We start from the raw sequence: 26,376 nt of genomic DNA on the forward strand, positions 1-26,376 counted from the left end.
AATTTATGAGAGACATCAGAAAATTGCATCATCCCTGAATCGTCCCTCACCTCTCCTACTGTCCGAAGTCCTTTTTGCACCCATGAGTTAAAGGATATATCTGGTATCATCTGCTCTACAGCTTCGAACGGTATGTCCTACCGCTTCATATGAATTAGATATTTGGAGAGAATTACATTCTTCCACAACGCGAACCCTGCTTTGATCAGAGTTGACTTTGATTCACTACTAGTGGGATCAATATATGGACATTGCAAAGTCACCCTAGTATTCTTTACCTCTGACGTATTCGCCTCTACCTGCACCCATAACGGAGGCTTTGGATCTGCCAGGCTTTGTCTTAGGGACGTCAAAAGTGCTGCATAGTGATAATATAGTAAATTAGGAAAACTAAGACCTCCCTGAGCAATTGGCTTATAGAGGGTGGTAACCGCTACCCTGTGTCTGGCATTTTTCCATACGAAACGCAACAGCATTGATTGCAATTTCGCAATGTATTTTTTAGACACAAATCGGAACATTTCTAAACACATATAGAATTTTCGGCAGCGCCATCATTTTTATCGTAGCTATCCGACCTACCCAGGATAGTTCATTGCATGCATAGATTTTGATGTCCTCAGTTATTGTATCTATCAGCGGTTCATAGTTTACTTTAAATAACTTTTTAGAAGGGAATGACAATTCTACCCCCAAGTACGTAATACTTTCTTTTGCCCATTTAAACGGGAATTTAGATGCTATGAATGTCTGATCAACAGGTACTAATCCTATATTTAACACTACTGACTTATTAACATTGAGTTTGTAGTACGAAACAGTACTTAATTTCTCCAGTATGGACAAAACTGCCACTAAGGAGCTGGCCAGTTCCGTTAACGCTATAATGACGTTGTCCGCAAATAAGCCTATTTTATGCTCCGTCCCGCCTACAAGGACTCCCAAGACATCACGCGCCCCTCGGATATATTCTGCCAGTGGTTCCATGACCAGGGTAAAAATTAGGGGTGATAACGGGCACCCTTGTCGCGTGCCGTTTGTGATGGGGAGCAACCTTAGACATGAAACCAGAGGCTAGAACCTTAGCCGATGGTGTAGAGTACATAGCTAAATTGCCGTTTTCGCTACCCCCACAAATCCAAATTTATCTAAGATCTTATCAAGATATCCCCAATGGACCCTGTCGAACGCCTTCTCCGCATCCAGAGATAGGAGCAGAGAAGGTGTTCAACGTTGCTCAACCAGTTCAATCAGGTCTATGAACCTTCTGGTACCGTCTGCTGATTGCCTGCCTTTTACGAAGCCAACTTGATCTTTATGAACCAAGCTAGGGAGAACCTCCGCCAATCTCACAGCTAGTATCTTTGCATACAATTTTAAATCTGTATTCAACAATGAGATTGGACGAAAGTTCTCTGGTTTATCCGGAGACTTCCCCGGCTTCGGGAGTGTGATATTAGTGGCCTCTAGCATTTCAGCCGGGAAGTCCCCCGCCCCCTTCTCACCTCATTAAAAAGTTTCATAAGCGAAGGTACAAGGTACTCCTTAAATTCCTTATAATAACTATTTGTAAGGCCGTCTGGACCAGGAGCTTTGTTTGGTTTTAAACCTCTAATGGCACAATTTATTTCTTCAACAGTGATTTCTGCCTGAAGAGCCTCTAGGTGAGATTGGGATACTACATGTAAGTTTACCCCCTCTAAGAATCTATCAATTCCCTATATGGAGGGCTGAATCGTCGTGTCATTTAGCCTTAGATTGTAAAGTGACGAGTAAAACAGAGCCATTTCCTCAGCTATCAATTGAGGGTCAAAATTTTTTGTACCAATCTTACTAAGTATATAGGGAAGTTTAATTTTACATTGCCTTGCTTTTAGTCTAGAAGCTAATAAAGAACCAGCCTTATTATCCCTCACATAGTATTGGGCTTTCATCTGCCTGAGCGCCATATCGTACTTGTGTAAATCCAGGGTATGTAGCTCATGCCTCAGTGCTTTTAGTTCCTGCTCACGTGTTGCACAGAACACACTCTTATTTAGGGAGCTAATTCTAATGATAGAGTTAACTAACCGTGCTCTATGTGCTTCTCTTTCTTTTTTATCTTTAGCTGCTAAACTAAGAAAATGCCCCCTAGCGAAGGCTTTATGAGCACACCATACCGACCTAATATTAACTTCCCCTGTGTCATTATAGGTAAAACATTATTTAATAGAACTGTGCGACCCTTGAATATATTTTGCTGAATGAAGAATTCGCTCATTTAAACGCCATGAAGTGCGAGTACCTGATCTGAATTGCTCCATAAGTGTAACATGAACTGGGGCATGGTCGGACCAGCTAATATATCCTATATCACAGGAGATGACTCTAGGCAAAGTGTTTAAATCAGATAGAATGAGATCAATTCTAGAGTAAGTTTTATGCCTCTGAGAGAAATAACTATAATCACGTTCATCAGCATGTTTGGCCCGCCAAATATCAACTAAGCCTTCCTGTTGCGTGACTGAAAATAATTTGGAGGGCACATCTTGCTTCTCAGTAGCCGAAGAATCCAACGCTGGCCACATCAGTGAATTAAAATCCCCCATGACTATTAAGGAACCTGATTTGAGACCTGAAACAGTGTTTAACAATTTGCGTATAAATTTCAAAGGCCCCTTATTTGGCGCATACATTGCTACTAACGTAAATGGGATATTATTAATTTCACATACCAATATAATATACCGCTCCCCAGCATCTATTCTGGAGTTAATCAACTTAAATGCCACAGAATCCTTTATGGCTATTGATACTCCTCTCTTTTTCTTATCCTTTAGAGTGGAAGAGAAAACATGCAGATATTTCTTATGCTGAAATCTATGTGTGTCAGCTGTGATGAAGTGCGTCTCCTGCACGCACAGGACATCCGATCTGTCCAGTAACGCATTCCTCCACAGCTGAGATCTTTTAAAAGGACTATTAAGCACCTTTGCATTAATGGTGGTAAACTTAATCACCATTCTGACAATAATAATAGACGCTAGTCAGTATGGGCCCCATTCCCATTCTCCCGTCAACCTCCATTGTGCCTTGTGGGATACAAACACATAACATTGCAAGTACATATTTCTGGACCATGGTACATAAATTTTTTTTAAAAAACAAGTAAACCTCAACTTTTCCATATCGGGACGCCGACAACATTGCATCCTAGTGGGGGTTGTAAGAACCACTTACGACCGTTTAAGCCTGAATGAGACACAGTGTCTGTATGATTGGCAATATATGAGTTAAGTCCTCTTCCACTCCAAAGAGCCTCTTCAGGTATCTGGTGTACGTCCACTTGTCACTTCAGACCACTCACCATCTAACTTAGCCGGTGAAGGAGCCTTGGACCTCTGTACATTGGAAGACGACAAATTCCAATTGTCCAGTAATGACACAGCCTCCTCTACTGTTGAAGCTACAAATTTCCTGCCTCTGTATGAGATAAGTAATTTTGCTGGGAAACCCCATCTATATTGAACGCCATGGTGGCGAAGAATCTTGGCCGCCTCTTGAAATTCTCTCCTCTGTGCTAGTGTAGCAGCTGACAGATCCGTGTATAGGGACACAGCTTGAAATCTATCAGGTAAACTAGGATTTTCTCTGGCAGCCGCCATTATTCTTTCGTTTACATGGTAGAAAGTAATCCGCGCTAAAACATCTCTTGGCACCTCAGATGGTAGGCTTTTGGGCTTGGCCGATCCTGTGAGCCCTATCAATATACAGCTCAGTTTGCGACAGATCTGGAAGTAGGGCCACGAATAGATCCGTTAAGAAGGTGTTCAGCTCCTCCTGTTTAACAGTCTCTGGAATGCTGCGAAAACTGATATTGTTCCTGCGAGAACGGTCCTCTAAATCAATCACTTTCGCTCTCAGAGACTTTAGCTCCTCTTCTTTCTCATTTTGCGAATCTACAAGCTCATTATGCGCTCTGGCAAACTCCGCCATTTTATTTTCTAGGTGAGACGTTCTGTGACCCACAGCTGTAATCTCCTTTTGCAATGGTAGCAACATTTCTTTTATGTCCGCTTGCAGGGACTTCCTCAGGTCCCCCATCAGTAAAATGAGCATGGATTCTGTAAGGGGATTGTCCCCACGTCCTGCCCCAGATGATAACAGGTGATCTTCTTGAGATCTCATCAAAGCTGACCTGCCTTGTACTTCTGGACTCCCGCTCTGCCCATGCATCATGCTGTGCTGCTGTCCCCCAGTACCAGTGAACTGGGCTGCATTGACGACGTTTTGTATGCCGATATGCTCACTCTGGATTGGAGTCAGCCGGTTCGCCGGGGACCCGATGCTCGCTTGCAGTGAGGGAGAAGCTGCAGGGCTCATGTAAGTTTGTTCTGGCACGGTGCGCAGGGCCGCGCTTCCACCCGCGCCATCTTGGCTGCCGCTTACCGCTGGGAAGAACTCTGTGAGTTTAGATGGCGCTGGCTTCTTTTTTGGCTTAACCATTCTTCCCCGACTCCTACTGGGAAGAAGTTCAGCTCACTAGTTATCCTTGATAAATCGCTATGAGCCGCTATACAGGCTTAATGGCACCGGAGCTCAGCTAGTGTGCGTCCTGCTCCATGCGCCGCCGGCCACGCCCCCCCCCCCCCCCCCCCCCGGCCGCAGTGTCTTTTCAAACAGCTGATCGGTGAGGATTTCAGTAGTTGGACCTCCACCGATCAGATATTAATGACCTATTTTAACGAAAAGACCATAAATATAGATCACTCTGAAAACCCTTTTAAAACGAAACCAGGGAGACAATGGGCCAATTTTATTACAATGGTGTTTGCTATGTGATAGATTTGGTGCATCTTGCTAGACCCCCTTCATATACGTCCAACAACGTGGTTCAGTTCTGCTTTGGCGTGAAGTAGAAAACGCTGAAGGGGAACTAAAGCCAGAACTTATCCCATGCTTTTCTATGAGATGGTTCACATACATTTAGTGCATGAGTGGGGATGCCAGATTTCAAATAGTGCTGGACAGAAAAATGCTACATGCTCAGTTTTACTTTGTGGCACTGTCAGTGGATAGATGCTGGGTCTATGCACTTAAGTGCAGTACACATATATCAGTTGTGTCCAGTCCTGGCTTAAAATAGCTGGCCAGACACAACTGATATTGGGCCTTAGACATGTTTCCTCTTGGTTGGCTTCCTTTAGCCCAATGTTTTTTTTAAACCACACCCCTTTTGTAAGCCACCTACCCCACCTTTCTAGACACTTTTGCAACAAGTATCTAAAACATAATAAATACGACACAGGCATGTACATTTTTTTGTCACAAATGAAGCCTGGAATTCTGGCACATTCACCTTAGTAAATCTCCACCATATTTTCACAACAATTCGTATATTGTTTTTGTCTTTTCATACAGCTTCACACTGCTAAAATTCTTTAGTATGATTTCATGCATGCCCTAGAATTTCACCCTAGAATGTTTGTTATATTCTTATCTTGTTTCCTTTCCATTTGATGCATCATAAAAATAATATTCTTTCATAAATGACTGACTATTCCTTAACAAAATATGTAGCCGCCCAGATCGTCTTCGAGATATAGCTGATCGGTTTGGAGTGGACCATGATGCAATGCTTGACAATGTGTTATATGCCCGGGCTTATACAAGTAAGAGACAATCCTTAATTTTACCATTGTGAAAAGCAATTCCGTATATATATGAGAAAAGAAATATATGAGAAAAAAAAATACAGTAAATCTCAATAGGACTAACTTGATGTCAGCGTGCTACAGTGGACACAGCATTATAATAGTGAGAAAAAATGTCCAGAAATTAAGCTAGGCTAGGAAGCTTTGACCAACCATGATGAGCTGTTATCTCTAGAGTAGGCAGCAAGTTTGTAACAGGGCATACAGATACATATTGTTTAAAGCAGATAATCCTTGAGCATTGTAGCCTTAGAGTATATTTACATACAGATCCAGATTTACTAATTTATAAATAGTGTAAATCAAGACAGGCTGTGCAGAGCAGACCTGCACCAGAGTTATCACAGTGGATCAGGCTGAATGATTAATGTGGCACAGGGATGGACCCATTTGTCTAGCTCTGTACAAACTATTGACTGGACTGCTTAAAGAGAGAATTTTACATCATGATTTTGGCCCAGAATGGAACATGTACCCTTCCCAGAGAGGGCCCACCCCCTTCCAGTAAGCCCCACTCCCTTTTTGGGCAAGTCAGAAGCAATGTAGAACCCCTAGTTGGTTTAACTCCTTAAGGACACAGCCTTATTTCACCTTAAGGACCAGGCCATTTTTTGCAAATCTGACCAGTGTCACTTTAAGTGGTGATAACTTTAAAACGCTTTGACTTATCCAGGCCATTCTGAAACTGTCACATATTGGTCACATATTGTACTTCATGACACTGGTAAAATGCAGTAAAAAAAGATTTATAAAAAAAAAAGCCAAATTTGCCAAAAATGTGGAAAAATTAGCAAATTTCCAAGTTTCAATTTCTCTACTTCTATAATACATACAACATCCGATATTTGCCCCAACAAAGGGATGAATACTTGTCCAAGTAATTGATTAAGCCTATGGCAACCATTATATATATATATATATATATATATATATATATATAACCTACATAGAAAATGCCAGACTGCTTATACTGATTATATCCTTTATTACAAAACTCACAATATGTTTGCATGATTAAATACAGACATGATTAAAGTGCAGGAGATAAAAACGACATCACTGGAGGAGATGTACAGCGGATGCAAGTCCATTATTATTCAACATGATTGGAATTCTTAAAAAAGTGCATGTGCAAAGAGTTGATAAATATAATGGATATAATGAACATTGGACAATTACCCATGCTGTGTCTCCTCCAGGATGGCGCCAACCCCAACGCGCGTTTCGGCGTACCTTCGTCTGGGGGTAGCGTCATCACTGGAGGACCCAGATTAAATACAACTGCTGACCAATCAATACATACCATCTATTGCTAGTTAAACACGTCATTGCGATCGGGCCGGAAATGACCTCCGATGTTAGACGCCGGCGTCCAGGAGACCATGTGATCCCGACTGGTCACATGACCTTCCCGCGGTCACATGGTGAGGACGGCGTCACATAACCGCGCACAGAACTGTCGCGGCCCTGTGACGTCTCCCGACTCGTTGTGCACAATTCAAAATCGCAACAAACTGATCACATTACTATATTCATATATAAGACGGTCTAAATGTACAGCAGATGTAACAATTTTCAGAAGTATGGGAGCAAGAGGAGATAGAAAGGTGGCCACCTTCATTAGACATAGAGAGAATCAGAAATTCAGAACATTGGGCATAAGATAGATCACATTATGACCATCTAAGACGGTCATATATATTTTTTTCGTAATGGTCGATACATATGAACTATGTGAAATGTGAAAATATATTAATAATTGTGATTATTCATAATATATAATATATACACCAATTGTATGATACTTAGATCAATAAACTGGTTACATACTCCTTATCCTTGCCAAGCACTAATATCTTATAAAGTGCATGAGTGCATTAAGGGACAAAACCATTATAACCAAAATACAAAAAAGAAAATCCATAGCAATAATATCTTCAATTGTGCTGTCTAGAATGTTAGTATCAAAATTAATTTTCTCAACTATAGACATGAAAGTGTATATATAACACATTATAAAGTGAAAAAAGGAAGATTAAAGGGAATAATGACAAATCGCTACAAAATTGTCATCTATCCCATGCCGAATTAGAGTAGAAACTATATCTCCAATTATAAAACAGGGAGAAGACAGAACGGCACTGCCCTCTATCGGTGTTGGCCCACCCAAAAGCCATATAACTAATTTCTCAGTGCAACCTATCCCATACTGTGCTCCCAGTATATTGTCCTATCTCTCCAGAAATATGCTGTGATGAGATAACAATATTAGGTCGATCAGCGATGACCCTAAAAGGTAAGGGTTAGACATATTTAATAAAAATAACATTATTGTGCCCATTTATTTTCACTATTAAATCTAATCACCCCGCCTAACCCCTTCTTTAATTTTTTTTATAAATCTGTGAGATTAATACTTTACTCCCAACTCCCTGATAACAAAATTCAGCAAATTCAGTGTTTCATAATAAAATATTCTCTATTCTCCGTTGAATCAAAGGCGTGTTTTAATCTAACATATCTAAACCATGTGAGGCCATCTATATCTGTATTTCCCCCCATTTCCTCTAGAGTCTTCACCTGTCCTTCCACCACCATCTGAGCCACAAACCTAATACCCTTTCTATCCCAAAATACATAATCTTCAAGCTTCCAGAACTCTCTTAAATTAAGATTTCCCCAGATAGGAGTGAACCTTAGTGAATAATTTATACCCAATAATTTTTTTACCTTAACCCAAACTAAATGTATCATCTTACTAATTGGGCACTTCCTGCCCTTTATTTTTAAAGCACCAGTTTCTAAAAGGCTGACTATATTATATTGGAGACCTCCGGTTTCCCCTTCCAAAAAACGACGCAGTCCATCATCCTCCATCATTAACCACTGAAGCTGGGATGCATAGTAATAACCCTGAAAGCATGGAACGGACAGGCCACCATCTTCCTCGTCTATCCATAAATATTTTTGTTTCAGCCTGACCGTCTTTCTCCCCCAGATAAGATCGTTTATCACTCCTTCTAGTGCATTAAAAAAATTATCCCCTATCCATACAGGGCAGGAGGAGATAACATACAAAATCTGCGGCAGAAGGACCATCTTTATTATCGCAATTCGATCCGCCTGTCGAGTTATCAATTTTTGCCAGGTGCTTGTTTTTTCTTTAATCCTTTTTAAAAGAGGATCAATATTAAGTTCTAGATACTTCTGTATCCTCAAACTAACCTTGATACCCAAATATTCAAACGACTCAGAGGGTTTCAAGACTTTGACGTTAATTTCCTCCTGCCCTATTTCATGACCAATTGGGAGCAACACCGATTTTGTCCAGTTCACCCTGAAACCTGAGATTAAACCAAACTGGTTTACTATTCCTATCAGGTATGATACCATTGGTATTCCCCCCTCCAAAAAAAACAAAATATCGTCGGCATAAAGGCCTATCTTATCCAATACACTTCTTCCCCCAAACCCCCTAATTTTGTTGTCCGCTCGAACCTTGCAGGCCAGCGGCTCAACAAATATGGCAAACAATAATGGGGAGAGTGGACACCCCTGGCAGGTTCCCCTCTGCAGGGGTATGGACTCTGATATTACTCCATTTATTTTTACCCTAGCTTTCGACTTGTTGTATAGCAATTGCACCCATCTAATGAATTTTTCACCCAAATTAAACTCATACATAATCTTCCAAAGGTATGCCCACTCCACCCTGTCGAACACTTTCTCAGCGTCCAAGGACAGGATGGAGTGGGCACCCTCCCCACCCATTGGCAGATTCAAAAACGTCCGTCGAATATTCGTCTGGGCCTGGCGTTTAGGTACGAACCCTGATTGATCTGGATGTATTAACTTCACAATAACTCTTTTTAGGCGGTTTGCAAGTAATTTGGCACATAATTTAAAATCAGTGTTGAGGAGAGAGATGGGGCGATACGAATCCACCTTTTTCTCATCCTTCCCCTTTTTTCCTATCAGGCTTATTACAGCCTCCGTAAGGGAGGCCGGGAGTCCCCCCCTGTCCATTGAATCGTTTAAGACCTGCACAAAAACTGGGAGAATAACATCTCCATATCTTCTATATATCTCAAAGGGCAGGCCATCCAGCCCGGGTGTCACGATGGTGAGTGGGGAAAAACCCCCCACCGTGCAATAGCTGCTGCTGCTGCTGCAACGCCAGATAGCAGGGGACAGGGAGCTGGTCACCTCCTCACGTAACCCTAAACGCTCTCCCTGGACTCCTAGCGTATGAGCCGCCTCATAAGGTAAGGGGGCTCATACTCTCCAACCTAGGAGCCTGCTACACCCTAGGCCTGATGACAGGGCAGAGAATGTCTGTGCATCCACGACACGGATGACAGGCGTCTCCAGAGGCCCAGTAGCTGACAGGATACAAGGCAATGGGGGAAGCCGTACGGCAGGTAAGACACAAAGCACAATAACAATGTTATCTACTCTTACCTGCCGCAGCCAAGATGGAAAGAGGCTCCGGGCTGGGAAACCCACAGTCTTGCCTTCGCTTAACCCCTCCGGGTAAGCACGCCCCTTCCGGAGCCATCACACACCATAATCAAACCTCTCAGACAAAACCCACACCACAACTACATACACCAGGTGGGGAGAGGAATGACAAACACACCGGAGGGGACAACAGACACAGCAAGGGAAACAGAATAATAAATAAGGGTGGCTCACACAGACAGGATTACAAACAGCCCAGGAGCGGAGCTCCACACCAAGCTGAGCCAAATCCAAACTGACCCTTCAGACTCCAACACACCAACATATAAGGAGGCCTGAGGTCACACCCACACAGAGACACACCCAATGTTCACAACACACAGAAGGGGATTAACCCTTCCAACACCAGTGGAAGGGAAGACAGCAACTAAAAGGGGAAGTGCATACAACTCAAACCCTGTGGACACCAAACAGGGAATGTGCACACATATAAAACACGTTGCCAAGGGCAACCGCACGCATGACTGTTGTCCGCGGCAACCCCACCTGAGGCAACAGCGAAGTGCTCCCAGCTGCGGTTGACAACGGAAAACCGCGGGCAACAGCATGCGGCACCCAAGGAGTCACGACCATGACCAAGGGTCGTGACACTCCCTCCCCTCAAAGCCCCCCCCAACCGAAAAGGGAAGCTGGTGGGACCAAACAACAGGGAGGGGGGGAGGGGCAATGCCTAAAAACCACCAGTGTCTCCCTCCAGAGCTGCCGCCAACAAACCTGGACCGTACACAACAGTCCCAGGTTGCCAGCCAACAAAGCAGACTGGAAGGGAGAACAACTGAAGGCACTGCCGGATAGATGCCCGTATCTCCCCCCGGAACTGCCGCCAACAGACCTGGACCGTACACAACAGTCCCCAGGTCGCCAGCCAACAAAGCAGTCCGGAGGAGGAACACAGGACAGCAGACCGATGCCCGTATCTCCCCCCAGAACTGCCGCCAACAGACCTGGACCGTACACAACAGTCCCCAGGTCGCCAGCCAACAAAGCAGTCTGGAGGAGGAAAACAGGACACCGCGTCCAACTCAGGAGGACGTTCCTACTCCAGGTCGCTGCCAGCAGACACTCCCCAACCAGCACACCTGCCGGAACACCGAAGGAATGCTGCCAGCAGACGACCAGAGATAGGAAACCTGAGAGGGACGAGGGGTCACCAACACGGACACGGTTAGCAAGGTGGCGGGGAAAAGCCACCAACCGTGCCGTTAACGGTGAACCCCGTAACGCTCTCCCTCCGGAGAACGCGCATGCACCCCAATGGTCAATGGATGCATGCTTCACCCTCTTACGAAGGACCTGCGACTGCGGAGCCGTTATTTATTATTATGTCCCGGTGGTGAGTGGGGAAAAAAACCCCACCGTGCAATAGCTGCTGCTGCAACGCCAGATAGCAGGGGACAGGGAGCTGGTCACCTCCTCACGTAACCCTAAACGCTCTCCCTGGACTCCTAGCGTATGAGCCGCCTCATAAGGTAAGGGGGCTCATACTCTCCAACCTAGGACCCTGCTATCCCTGCTACACCCTAGGCCTGATGACAGGGCAGAGAATGTCTGTGCATCCACGACACGGATGACAGGCGTCTCCAGAGGCCCAGTAGCTGACAGGATGCAAGGCAATGAGGGAAGCCGTACGGCAGGTAAGACACAAAGCACAATAACAATGTTATCTACTCTTACCTGCCGCAGCCAAGATGGAAAGAGGCTCCGGGCTGGGAAACCCACGGTCTTGCCTTCGCTTAACCCCTCCGGGTAAGCACGCCCCTTCCGGAGCCATCACACACCATAATCAAACCTCTCAGACAAAACCCACACCACAACTACATACACCAGGTGGGGAGAGGAATGACAAACACACCGGAGGGGACAACAGACACAGCAAGGGAAACAGAATAATAAATAAGGGTGGCTCACACAGACAGGATTACAAACAGCCCAGGAGCGGAGCTCCACACCAAGCTGAGCCAAATCCAAACTGACCCTTCAGACTCCAACACACCAACATATAAGGAGGCCTGAGGTCACACCCACACAGAGGCACACCCAATGTTCACAACACACAGAAGGGGATTAACCCTTCCAACACCAGTGGAAGGGAAGACAGCAACTAAAAGGGGAAGTGCATACAACTCAAACCCTGTGGACACCAAACAGGGAATGTGCACACATATAAAACACGTTGCCAAGGGCAACCGCACGCATGACTGTTGTCCGCGGCAACCCCACCTGAGGCAACAGCGAAGTGCTCCCAGCTGCGGTTGACAACGGAAAACCGCGGGCAACAGCATGCGGCACCCAAGGAGTCACGACCATGACCAAGGGTCGTGACACCGGGGCTCGAGTTGCCCTGAATGGTTTTCAATGTCTCCCGTAATTCCTCCACTTTAATAGGACCATTCAGTAAGTCCCTCTCCTCCTCCGAGAGTCTGGGGATCGGCACTCCCTCTAGGAAGAGTCCAACCTCATCAATCCCCCCCACTCCCTCAGAGGAGTAGAGGTCCCCATAATATTTAATAAATTCCCGTTCTATCTCTCCCTGGCTGGATGCCATCCCCCCATCTCTCCTCTCAACACCACCAATCCTGTTACCCCCCCCCCCCCTTTGGTTCTGCACAAGAATGGACAGTAATCTCCCCGACTTTCCAGATTCCCTAAAATACCGTTCCCCCTCAAAAAACACTTTTTGTTGTGCCTTGTCCATCAAATAATTTTTCAATGCACTTTTAGCCTCGTCCAGCTGTTCCGTCAATTCTGGGAGTTTCTTAATCATAAATTCTGCTTCTATTTTTTTATCTTATCTACCAACTCTCTCTTCTGCTTAACAAATCCATTTTTTAATCCCTTAATTTTACTTACCAATATGCCGCGTAAAATGCTTTAAAGGCATCCCAAACATACCCTAAACCTGCGGAACCCAAGTTATACTTCCAAAACTCCTCTGTATCCGCCCTGATGCCCTGTTCTTCCTTGATTAAATTAAGCCAATGTGGATTCAAGCGGAACTCTCGGCTAATTCGTCTAGAGTTTGTTTTAAACAGCAAGCAAACAGGAGAGTGGTCTGAAATGCTATTTGCTTCATACCTCATACTTGAGATCTGATCTATCAGTTCTGAGCTAATCAAAGCCAAATCTATTCTGGACATTATTTTATTTCCCCGACTAAAACAGGAGAACGCTCGCTTATCGTCATAGAGGTGCCTCCATACATCTATTAATGAAAGTTCCTGCGATATTTTCCGCAACAATGATTGTTGAACAGGCTCCTGTTTATTCTTTGGGATCACTGAGTATCTATCCAACTCACTATTCATAACGTTATTAAGATCCCCTATTATTACTATGGGGCATTTGCCCCTTAGATCTGCATACTCCATCAGTCTATGAATAACCGTTAAAGAAAAAGGGGGAGGTATATACACAAAGGCGAGGATACATACTATACCATTCCACTGACAATGGAGGAATACGTATCTACCCCTCTCGTCTATTTCCTGGTCAATTGGGAGGTAATCTACTTTATCATGAATATATACACTAACTCCACATGAGTAGGTAGAGAAACACGAGTGATATTGATACAGGGCCCATTTCTTCATTAATAAATTCATCTTATCTTTTGTACTATGTGTCTCCATTAACCCTACTACAGGGAGTGCAGAATTATTAGGCAAATGAGTATTTTGACCACATCATCCTCTTTATGCATGTTGTCTTACTCCAAGCTGTATAGGCTCGAAAGCCTACTACCAATTAAGCATATTAGGTGATGTGCATCTCTGTAATGAGAAGGGGTGTGGTCTAATGACATCAACACCCTATATCAGGTGTGCATAATTATTAGGCAACTTCCTTTCCTTTGGCAAAATGGGTCAAAAGAAGGACTTGACAGGCTCAGAAAAGTAAAAAATAGTGAGATATCTTGCAGAGGGATGCAGCACTCTTAAAATGGCAAAGCTTCTGAAGCGTGATCATTGAACAATCAAGCGTTTCATTCAAAATAGTCAACAGGGTCGCAAGAAGCGCGTGGAAAAACCAAGGCGCAAAATAACTGCCCATGAACTGAGAAAAGTCAAGCGTGCAGCTGCCAAGATGCCACTTGCCACCAGTTTGGCCATATTTCAGAGCTGCAACATCACTGGAGTGCCCAAAAGCACAAGGTGTGCAATACTCAGAGACATGGCCAAGGTAAGAAAGGCTGAAAGACGACCACCACTGAACAAGACACACAAGCTGAAACGTCAAGACTGGGCCAAGAAATATCTCAAGACTGATTTTTCTAAGGTTTTATGGACTGATGAAATGAGAGTGAGTCTTGACTGGCCAGATGGATGGGCCCGTGGCTGGATTGGTAAAGGGCAGAGAGCTCCAGTCCGACTCAGACGCCAGCAAGGTGGAGGTGGAGTACTGGTTTGGGCTGGTATCATCAAAGATGAGCTTGTGGGGCCTTTTCAGCTTTGATATTAATGAGTTTTTTGGGTTCATTGAGAACATGGTTGTTATTCAATAATAAAATTAATCCTCAAAAATACAACTTGCCTAATAATGCTGCACTCCCTGTATAGCCGGGAGATGTCTGGTGACATTATCAAAAACCATAACCCTCTTAACCCTATCTCCAAGGCCCCATACGTTCCATGTCATAATTCTACTCATTTGAATCTGTCACCTCCTTGTGGCCGGCACTCTTAGCGCCCGGCCGCTGTTAGCGCATCGCACACCCCACCGCTGATCAGCTTCGGACGGCTGACCAGCGAGTCAGAATTTTATTTATTTTTGGGCCTTTTTTTACTTAGTGTTTTTTTTTCTGTTAGTTTTAGGGATGAGTACGCGAACACCCATGCCCCCACACACACGCACACTAAGTAAAGATTTCCGTACAAACAGACACACACGCACACTCCCCTATGGCCCTCCGGATGTTTTCGGCCGAGGAGGCGTACGCCCAGCTTGCTTCCGACTCAGAGAGCCCCAGTGAGGAGGAGGATGACCCCACTTTCCTTTTGTCATCTGCATCCTCTTCATCATCTAACGATGCTGATGAGGCCCCAAGGCGGCGGAGACGCCGCCAGGCAGAGCAAGGGGACTGCCATGCCAGGGACCCTGTGGCCCACACTAGTACGAGCAGCTCTGGGGCTCGTACTAGTTTTCCGGCCCACCAGTTAAGTCCACCGGAGCCCCCTACCGGTGAACTTGCATGGTGTACCCCAGAGCATTTTGAGCCTGTGATTCCTGATTTTGTTGGCCAAGCAGGAATTCAGATTCCCACAGTGGGCTTCACTGGATATGACTATTTTGGTCTTTTTTTCATTGACCACTTTGTGAATCTGATAGTGGAGCAAACGAACGTGTTCGCCCAACAGTTCATTGCTCAACACCCGGGCTCCTTTTTGGCTAGGGCTGGTGGCTGGACTCCGGTCAGTGCAGCCGAGATGAGGACGTTTTGGGGCCTCGTGCTGCACATGGGCCTAGTCAAAAAACCCAGTGTCAGGCATTACTGGAGTGGGGACATCCTCTACCAGACCCCACTTTACAGTACGGCCAAGACACGTACTCGGTTTAAGGCCATCCGGAAATGCCTGCATTATGCAGGTACAGGTCGGTACAGGTTGCCTTGTACAACTCATTTGTGCTGTCCCGGAGCACTGGCAACACAGGGAAATTCCTCCAGTTCTGAGGTAGTCCTCAAGGCCCTTTTCTGACCGGGTTAGAGCAGGCTGGAGTACCTTGGGAACTGGAGGCGCCCGGATCGTCCCTGGCAAACACTTTCCAGGTGTGGCCCCTATACTGGAAAGAAGGGATGGACCCAAAAAAGGTGCAGAGTGTTTCACAGGAGGGGGATATGAAAGGACACCACCACTCAGTGTGACACGTGCCCTGATAATCCAGGCCACTGCATTATTGGTTGCTTCAGGGAGTACCACACTTCCATGGAGTACTAAATTTATAATCCTTTTACCCAATTTTAATTCCATTTAGCCACTGACAATCGAAAAAAATGTATGGTTCTCAGACTTGAGACACTAAAACAAAAAACATAATTTTTTTTCAGAAATGTTATTTTGTACAACTAAAATAAATAAAGTAGACATATTAGGTATCGCCGCGTCCGTAAGAATATGCTCTATAACAATACTCCATAACCTAACCCCTCAGATGAACACGGTAAATAAAAAGTGCAAAAAAAAAAGGTATTTTTTGCCACCTTACATAACATATAGTGTAATAGCAAGCGATCAAAAAGTTATATGCCCCCCAAAATAGTGCCAATAAAATGTCCTCTCACCCCGAAGAAAATGAGCCTCTACCTAAGATAATCGGCTAAAAACCCCAACAACAAAAAAAAGGACTCTTAGGCTATGGAGATACAAATTTTTTTTGGGGGGTTTATAAAAGGTTAATAGAATGTAAAACCTAAATAAATTTGAAAAAAGTTGACATATTAGGTATCGCCGCGTCCGTAAGGATCTGCTCTATAAGTAGAAACTCCATAAAAGCGACCCCATCTAAGAAACTACACCCCTCAAGGTATTCAAAACTGATTTTACAAACTATATTAACCCTTTAGGTGTTCCTCAACAGTTTATGGCAAATGGAGATGAAATTTCGGAATTTCTATTTTTGGTAACCTTGCCTCACAAAACTGTAATATAGAGCAACCTAAAAATGTACCCTAAAAATAGTCCCAAGAAAAATGCCACCTTATCCCGTAGTTTCCAAAATGGGGTCACTTTTATGGAGTTTCTACTCTAGGGGTGCATCAAGGGGGCTTCAAATGGGACATGGTGTAAATAAACCAGTCCAGCAAAATCTGCCTTCCAAAAACCACACGGCACTCCTTTCCCTCTACACCCTACCGTGTGCCCGTACAGTAGTTTACGACCACATATGGGGCGTTTATGAAAACTACTGTTTGGCTTTTTAAGCCTTGCTTTGTTACTGGAATTTTTTTTTATTAAAATAGAAAATTTGCCCAAAAATTTAAATTCCTAAATTTCATCTCCATTTGCCAATAACTCTTGTGGAACACCTAAAGGGTTAACAACATTTGTAAAATCTGTTTTGAATACCTTGAGGAGTGTAGTTTCTGAGATGGGGTTACTCATATGAAGTTTCTACTCTAGGGGTGCTTTAAATGGGACATGGTGTAAATAAACCAGTCCAGCAAAATCTGCCTTCCAAAAACCACACTGCGCATATTTTCCTCTACACCCTACAGTAGTTTACGGCCACATATAGGGTTTTTCTGCAAACTACAGAATCAGGACAATAAATAATGAGTTTTGGTTGGCTGTTTGGAGTTTTATTTGGTATTTTTTTATAAATAAAAATGAATATTTTTTTACTTCATTTTACCAGTGTCAAGTACAATATGCGACAAAAAAAAACCAAAAAACTATCTCAGAATGGTCTGGATAAGTACCGTAAAAGCTAATTCACACATAAATTGACACTGGTCAGATTTGCAAAAAATGGCCTGGTCCTTAAGGTGAAAATGATCCCGGTCCTTAAGGGGTTAACTTCTTCCTGACACATTGATTTTGTTTTTTTGCGTTTTGTTTTTCACTCATTTCCTTCCCGGAGCCATAACTTTTTTATTTTTCCGTTCACATAGCTGTATGAGGGATTGTTTTTTGCGGGATAAGTTGTACTTTCTATTTTCAACATTTAATATGACATACAATGTAGTGGGAAGCAGGAAAAAAACTCCAAATGGAGTGGAATTTCGAAAAATTTGACTTTTCAAGCTCTTCATTCTCCAGGTCAGTAGGATTACGGCAGTACCACATACGGTTTCTGTTTAGTTTTTTTGATTAATTTTTTTGCCATATTCTGACCCCCAAAACTTATATACAGTTATGTCAATGGAAATATGTGAGAGCTCAGTTTTGATCTGTAGTTTTTGATAATACCATTTGGGGTGTGTATTAGGGATCGACCGATATTGATTTTTTAGGGCCGATACCGATAATTTGTGAACTTTCAGGCCGATAGCCGATAATTTATACCGATATTCTGGGAATTTTCATTTTTGAAAAAAAATAAAAAATTCCCACAAATCTGCTGAAAATTAATGTTTATTGTTAATGTGTATTTATTTTTTATTTTTTTGTAAATCTTTCTTTTTCATTTATATTTAATATTTTGGAGTTTTTATTATTTTTTAACTAACTTTTAGCCCCCTTAGGGACTAGAACCCTTGTCCTATTCACCCTGATAGAGCTCTATCAGGGTGAATAGGAGCTCACACTGTCCCTGCTGCTGTGTGCTTTGTGCACACAGCAGCATGGAGCTTATCATGGCAGCCAGGGCTTCAATAGCGTCCTGGCTGCCATGGTAACCGATCGGAACCCCAGCATTACACTGCTGGGGCTCTGATCGGAGGAGCAGGGGAGAGGGGATCCTGTGGGGGGGCGCACTGCGACTGGGGTGGGGGGGAGGGGGGGGCGCACCACTGCTTAATACTGGGGGGGAGCGGGGGCGCACTGCGCCACCAATGTCTGATACTGGGGGGCTTGGGGGGCGCACTGCGCCACCAATGAAGCTTAATCTCTAATTTATTCGTATACAGGAGGCGGGAGCTGGCTGCAGGATCACATAGCCGGCTCCCGACCTCTATGAGCTGTAGCTGCGATCCGCGGCACCTGAGGAGTTAACTACCGCAGATCGCAGCTACAGCTCATAGAGGCCGGGAGCCGGCTATGTGATCCTGCAGCTCCCGCCTCCTGTATATGAATGAATGATAGATTAATCTTCATTGGTGGAGCAGTGGCCATAGCTCCTCCCCTCCTCCTGTCCCCTGTACTTTCATTGGCTGCAGCGGCAGGAGCAGCACAGGGGGATGAGACACTGCTTCCTTCTCCCCTGTGCTGCTGCTGAGGGAACGCGGAGAGCGCTGTCAGCAGCGCGATCTGTGTTCCCCATACACTATCGGAATATCGGCAAAATAAATGCCAATACCGATAGTGTTCAAAATCCTGAATATCGGCCGATAATATCGGTAAATCCGATAATCGGTCGATCCCTAGTGTGTATGATGGAAAAAATTATGAATCTGCCATTTTTATTTCTGCTACGCCATGGGATTTTTTAAATATATTAATAATATGGGCGTTTTCGCATGTGCCGATGCCCATGATTTAGATTTTTTCTTATTATTTAATTTATTCGATTTTACGGAGAGCGGGAGTGGTTTGAATTTTTTTTAATGTTTTTTTATATTTTTTCATTTTATTTTATTACTTGTTATTAGGTCCCCAAGTGGACCACAACATGAAATCATCAGACAGCAATTTGTTTAGGGTAATGTAATTTTCTCCATTATCCTATACAGAAATAGCTATATTTCAATTCAGTTCTGTCATCTGCTGGCCTGAACTATAGTATACAAGTAATAAGTCTGGAAGCCTTGGGCGGCCGTGGGTCTGGAAGCCTTGGGAGGCCGTGGCCGTATTGTACCCTGCATCACGGATACAGACCCATTCACTTGAATGGGTCCGCAATTCCGGAGATGCGGAACGGAGTCACCGGAAGCACTACGGAGTGCTTCCGTGGTTCCGCACTGTAAAAAAATATGACATGTCATATTTTTTCGCTGTGCAGACATACCACAGACTCATTCAAGTTGAATGGGTCCAGCCCGCTGCATGGATTTTGCGGTCCCCAATGCAAGGTACGGCCGCACAACGGCCGTGTGCATGAGGCCTAACCTAAATTTTTTTGCCCATTGAATAAAACAGGATATTTTGAGAGGATAGAAACGGTCTTGAAGGAAGTCATAGTTGGCCAATTTAGCAACTTGGTTTTTATAGAACCTCAAATGTTCTCGAGAGTAGTTGAATATTTTTTGTCATGTTAAATGTTATGACAATATATGCTCCCCTAATCAATTTGCACTACTGTGCCTTATAAAAAATAAATAAATTTGTAAGCAACAGCTGGCAGATTTTCTTAAATAATTTGTTTTTACCACAGGTGAACATCAGATGGAGCTTTTGGATTATGTAGCAGCAAAATTTCATGAAGAAGCTGGTGTTTTCAAGCTTTTGGTAAACCTTGTTTAACATTAGTGTGAAGTTTAACATTAAAGAGCCTGTGTCGGCATGATCAACCCTATTATACCAGGGCTCGCAGTGCTGATTAAAACTATACCTTTCTTTTGTGTGTATGCTAAACAGCTGCACAGATATCTGTGTTTTTATTCCTATGCAAATGATCTGGTTTAATAGGGTTGATGATGCTGACAGAGCCTCTTTAAGCCCTGATTTATTAACAGGGGATAATTTAAAGTTTGTCATTAAATTTGTCAATTTGTGTAAGGCTACATGCACGCGAATGTTGTTGGTTTCCGTGTCCGTTCGTCATTTTGGGCGGATAGGATGCGGACCCATTCATTTCATTGGGTCCGCAAAAAACGCAGACAGCACACCATGTGCTGTCTGCATCAGTATGTCCGTTTTGTTGCCCCTCTAAAAAATTAGTGCATGTCTTATTTTTTTCTAGTTTGCGGACAAGGATAGGCATTATTACAATGGATCTGCAAAAAAAAAAAAAAACTGATCCGCAAAAATAAAACGGAACTGCATCCGTTTTTTTTGCGGATCCGCAATTTGCGGACCACAAAACACATAAGGTAGTGTGCATGTAGCCTAAGGCCTCTTGCACATGAACGTGTGCCCCCCGTGGCTGTATTGCGGGCCGCATATGGCGGGTCCACAATACACAGGGCACCAGCCGTGTGCATTACGCATCACGGATGTGGACCCATTCACTTGAATGGGTCCGCAAATCTAGAGATGGGGAATGAAAGAACGGAAGCACTACGGAGTGCTTTCGTGGGTTCCATTCCGTGCTTCCGTTCCGCAAAAAAATAGAACTTGTCCTATATTTTTGCAGAACTGACATATCGAGAACCCCATTCAAGTGAATGGGGTCGCGATCCGCATGCAGCTGGCCCACGGTTGGTGCCCGTGCATTGCGGACCCCAATTTGCAGTTCGCAGCACGGCCACGGGCAGCACGTGTTCATGTGCAAGAGGCCTAAAGGTACTGGTCAATGTGCCATGTTAAATGGTCACATTCTGACTTATTTTCACCTGCCACAGATATGGTAGGTTAGGAGTAAAGTGCAACTGAGAAAATGAGAATTTTTTTTTCGACTTTCCCTATGCTAAATAAGTCCAAAAACCAACTAACTCCACCCAAATGCCCTCAAAACAGCTGGATTTCTGAAGTTGACTTTGCAGGAGCAAGAAATGGCACTGGCCTGTCACAAACTTTTGGAAAATTTGTCCTAAAAGTAAAATGACAGAAAAGTCGCAATTTACTTCAAAATAAAGACAAAATCAGTTTGGTAAATTAGTCTGAGTCTTTCTTTCTCTCTTCTTCTCCCCATCACTAATTTTTATTCTAGTTGATGTCTGTATAAATTCACATATTTTGGCATATATTTGATCCTTTCATCAGATGCTCTAGATAGAACAAATTACTTCCAGAAGATACAGGGCTAGATTTCCATTGCTGCTTGCCATGGCCTTAAAATATTTTACAAAAGTTATACTTATGAACCTTTCAAAGAGCTATTGCTTTGAGTTGCTTAAATCCAAATTTATTTAGCTGTTCCCTTGTACATGTATTGTTTAGATCAGATGAGACACACTTCTGCAGAACATCGTAATACACACCTCTGCTGCTGCAGAACATCGTAATACACACCTCTGCTGCTGCAGAACATCATAATGCACACCTCTGCTGCTGCAGAACATCATAATACATACCTCTGCTTCTGTAGAACATCGTAATACACACCTTACTGCTGCAGAACATCATAATACACACCATACTGCTGCAGAACATTGTAATACACAACCATATGTGGTTCTATACCGCTGTTAGGGCACAGGAGAGCCATATGGTTTTTGGAGGGCAGATTTAGCTGGAATGGTCTTTGGGCACTATGTTACATTTGAAGAGACCCTGAGGTAACCCCACAGTAAAAACCCCCAAAAAGTGACCACATTTTGTAAACTACACCACCCAAGGAATTTTTAAGAGGTGTAGCGAGCACTTCACTCAACAGCTGTTTCATAGAATTTTTAATACTTGTGTGTGAAAATGAAACATTATTTTTATTTATTTTTTTTACAAGAAAATGGTGCTTTAGGCCCAAACTTTATTTTTCACAAACGATAACAGGAGAATATTCTCCCCCCCAAAATTGCTACCCACTTTCTCCTGAATACAGTAACACCCCAATTGTGGTCGTAAACTTTTATTTGGGGATATGCCAGGGCTCAGAAGGGAGGGAGTAGCATCTGGATTTTCTAACATGAAATTTTCTGTCATGGTTTTTAAGAGCAATAACTTTTTTTATTTTTTGTTGAATGAGCTGCGTGAGGGCTTATTTTGTGCGAAACAAGCTGTAGTTTTTTTATTACGACTCAAAATTGGGTGAGCACTCAACAACTGGCATTTAGAGGTTAAAAGTTTAATTACACACTAAAAATATTAGTAAAATACACACATATATATAGAATAAAATAACATGAAATACAATTCTATATGCTATATATCTGTCAGTTTGCATAAATATACACAGGGAATATTCACATTCAATTGGTGAAGAGTCTGTATTGTAGCACAATATATAAAGGATATTCTGTGGTCCACTGATGAAGGGAAGGAGAGTTCCCGAAACGCGTCTGGGCTGGATCGCTTATTCAAAGGAGAAATACCTCTGCAACAATCTGCATGGCCATGCGAGAATTATAACAGTTATAACTAATACCTGGAATCAAGACGGACTCTTGTTTCGTTTGTTGCGATAGATACAAGTCACGTGAGCGGGTCAAACCGGAACAGAGCCTCAACTCCCGCGAGAAGTCGGGTGAGTTAGCGGAAAGAGCACGTAGAGACACGCCAACTGTGTCCTGCGTTGCCCTCGCCAAACTAGAGGAAGGCTTGCAACAGGAACGAGGAAGGTAAGGAGATACTATCTCCATAACCCGTTTAAGGACCGGCATGACCGGTAATATAAGACTATAAGAGATATTACTTAACCAGCCAACACAAATCGGAATATGTGCGCAATATAATATGAATGGTATTATTACTGAATATGGGCCACTGACTGATATATCAGACTGTTGAATATAACTAGAAGTACACTCTGAAAATCGATATATAGGCTAGATACAGACAAGTTATAAGGCAGTGAAAAAACAGAATATTTTACTATTGTACTACAAACAGACTCTTCAGTAGTAGATTGTGAATTTCCACAGAATACCCTTTATATATTGTGCTACAATAGACTCTTCAGCAATTGAATGTGAATATTCCCTGTGTATATTTATGCGAACTGACAGATATATAGCATATAGAATTGTATTTCATGTTATTTTATTCTATATATGTGTGTATTTTACTAATATTTTTAGTATTTAATTAAACTTTTAACCTCTAAATGCCAGTTGTTGAGTGCACACCCAATTTTGAGTCTTAATTTTATAAATCCTGATTAGAGGGTGGGTGTCCCTCTTGAGGGTTAGCAGCAGCATCTCCATAATTTTCTCCGAAGTGAGCCACCATTCCGGAAGATACAAGCTGTAGTTTTTATTGACACCATTTTGGCGTACATTTGGCTTTCTGGTTGCTTTTTATCTCATTTTTGAGAGGTGAAGTCACAAAAAAAGCTGTTTGGTGTCATTTATCTATTTATTTTTTTACACCATTCACTTGATGGGGTAGATCATGTGATATTTATGTAGATCTGGTCATTTCAGACGCAACAATACCAAATATGTCTAGTTTTTTTTTTGTTTGTTTTTTACGCTTTGTTTTTGTTTTGCCATTTTCTTAGAGCCATATTTTTTTCATTTTTCTGGCTTTAGTCTTGTGTGAGGGCTTGTTTTTATTGCTACTATTTTGGGGTACATACCACTTTTTGATTGATATGTTTTTTTGTGAGGTGACTAAAAACAAACTTTTCTGGTACTTTATTTATTTTTTTTTTTTTTACACTGTTCACTTGATGGGGTAGTGATATTTCTGTAGAGCCAATTTTTACGGATGTGGCAATACCAAATATGTCTTTTTTATTTCTTCTTTTACATTTTACACAATAAGAGCATTTTTAGAAAAAAAAATGTTTTTGTTTTGCAATTTTCATAGAGCCATATTTTTTATTTTTCTGGCTATGGTCTTGTGTGGGGGCTAATTTTTTGCGGGATGAGGTTATGTTTTTATTGCTACCATTTTGGGGTACATACGACTTTTTGATTGATTAACATTATGTTTTTTGGGAGGTGAAAAAAAATATGGTGGTGATGCCAAATATGTCTTTTATTCTTTTATTTTTTTAAATAACGGGTTTGTGGGTAAATTTTCTTATGTGAAACTTTGTTTTATTTTTTAAAAACACTTTATTTTTAATTTTTTTACTTTACATTTTGTGTCCCCCAAGAGGACTATTGATTTCTCCTGTAACTGGGGCTGACATAGTAGCCCCAGTTAAAGGGTATATACACCCCCCAGAGAGGCTGTACAGCAGAATTCAGTACTGTACAGCCTCAATACAGGGCTGATTGAGGTCTGTGGAAGACCCTACAGCTCCTGCACTCTCCCAGCCCCGGCGGTCACATGCGCTTCCTGATCTGTATACTCGTTGAGAGCTGTGTATACAGCGATCTAGAAGGCACGGACACCGAGGAACGGTCCCTGCCTTCTCTCTGGGGTGCCCTGCTGTCACTGACAGTGGGGCCCTCGCACGATTAGCGTGCAGCTGCCATTCCAGAACGTCCATTCAGAGATAAATGACCAGCCCAAGGACATTTAGGGCTCTTTCACACGAGCGAATCCAGTGCGGGTAATCCGCTGCGTGATAGAGAGCCAAGCCCTGTTCCAGACGGCAGAGACACAGAGCATTAACATGATTGATAATGCTCCGTGCCTCTCTGTGACCTTTTTACTACAAAATCACAGTGGCAACTTTCTCACTGTGATTTTGTAGTAAAAAGGTAACAGAGAGGCACAGAGCTTTATTAATCTGGCTCAGATCAGACGCCCAATCAGCCTTAGATTGGACCCCCCCAGCCCCAATCGGCCTCTGATGGGACCCCACAACCACCAGCAGCCTCAGACCCAACCCCCAGTCAGACCCTATCAGCTTCAGATCGGACTCCCCAACCCCCCCAGCCCAACTCAGCCTCAGATCGCACCCCCAGCCCCCATCCAACCTCAGATCAGACGTAAAAAATAAAATAAATAATTACCTCTGTTTCTCTGCACGGCGCCTCATATCCAGGACTCACAACACTGCTTGTTCCAGGTCCCACTGTGTACTGTGACCTGAAGGACACAGTGTCAGGTTATAGTGCACTGTGTCCTGCAGCTGTGTGTGGGTCCAGTACACCACAGCGGGACACGGAAGTAGACCAGGGGTAAGTACAGCCAGCGCAGAGCTGCCCTTACCTCACTGTGCCCCGCATGCTAATGACCGTTTCCATAATGGAATTGGTCATTAGAATTCGAACTATAAGACGCACCGCCACTTTTCCTCCATTTTGCGTCTTATAGTCTGAAAAAAACGGTACTTACTATGCTTGAATTTATTTAGCATTGTAAAACACTCAGTTTGAAATTTAATTGCTAATTGTAAGAACATTTTTAATTACATACCGAGCACATGCCAACTGTATATACATATGTTGTAAACTATGTTCGGTCTTATTTTCTGATGGTATTAGATTATTGATTCTGTAATGGCTCTCTTTCGAGTGGATTTCAGTGGACGTGGAGAATTGGCTGAAAGACAGCAGAAACTAGCTCAGATGTTGTCCAGACTTCAGAAAATTTCTGAAGGTGAGAATTTAGTTTACCAAACAATTAAGCTCTGTTTACTTCTGCTATGTGCAGTGCTACTTTTCCTATAAAACAATATACAGCTTTGCATCTAGGGAAGAACAGCCCCACACATCCAACAGAGCATGCTTTGCAGCTCACTTCTTGAACTGCTATTGAGGCTCCATGCACATGTCCTTGCCATGTACATGAAGCCTTAGCTAATGTAAAACTCTTAATTGAGCTTTTATTTTCTTAGAGTACAATGTTGCTGTATTTATTACAAATCAAATGACTGCTGATCCAGGAGCAACAATGACGTAAGTTATGAT

At 43.1% G+C, this 26,376-nt stretch overlaps 1 protein-coding gene across 1 annotated transcript in view; it reads left to right on the forward strand.

Annotated features, from left to right (window-relative positions):
- Positions 1-26,376, forward strand: part of DMC1 (DNA meiotic recombinase 1) — a 132,589-nt gene that overhangs the window by 60,603 nt on the left and 45,610 nt on the right. The window contains exons 7-10 of the mRNA XM_044301460.1: positions 5,560-5,651; positions 20,181-20,254; positions 25,951-26,065; positions 26,304-26,364. Coding sequence (XP_044157395.1) covers positions 5,560-5,651; positions 20,181-20,254; positions 25,951-26,065; positions 26,304-26,364 — 342 coding nt within the window. The remainder of the gene's footprint in view (positions 1-5,559; positions 5,652-20,180; positions 20,255-25,950; positions 26,066-26,303; positions 26,365-26,376) is intronic.

This window comes from Bufo gargarizans, chromosome 7 (genome assembly GCF_014858855.1).
Source record: "Bufo gargarizans isolate SCDJY-AF-19 chromosome 7, ASM1485885v1, whole genome shotgun sequence".
NCBI classification, from domain to species: Eukaryota; Metazoa; Chordata; class Amphibia; order Anura; family Bufonidae; genus Bufo; species Bufo gargarizans.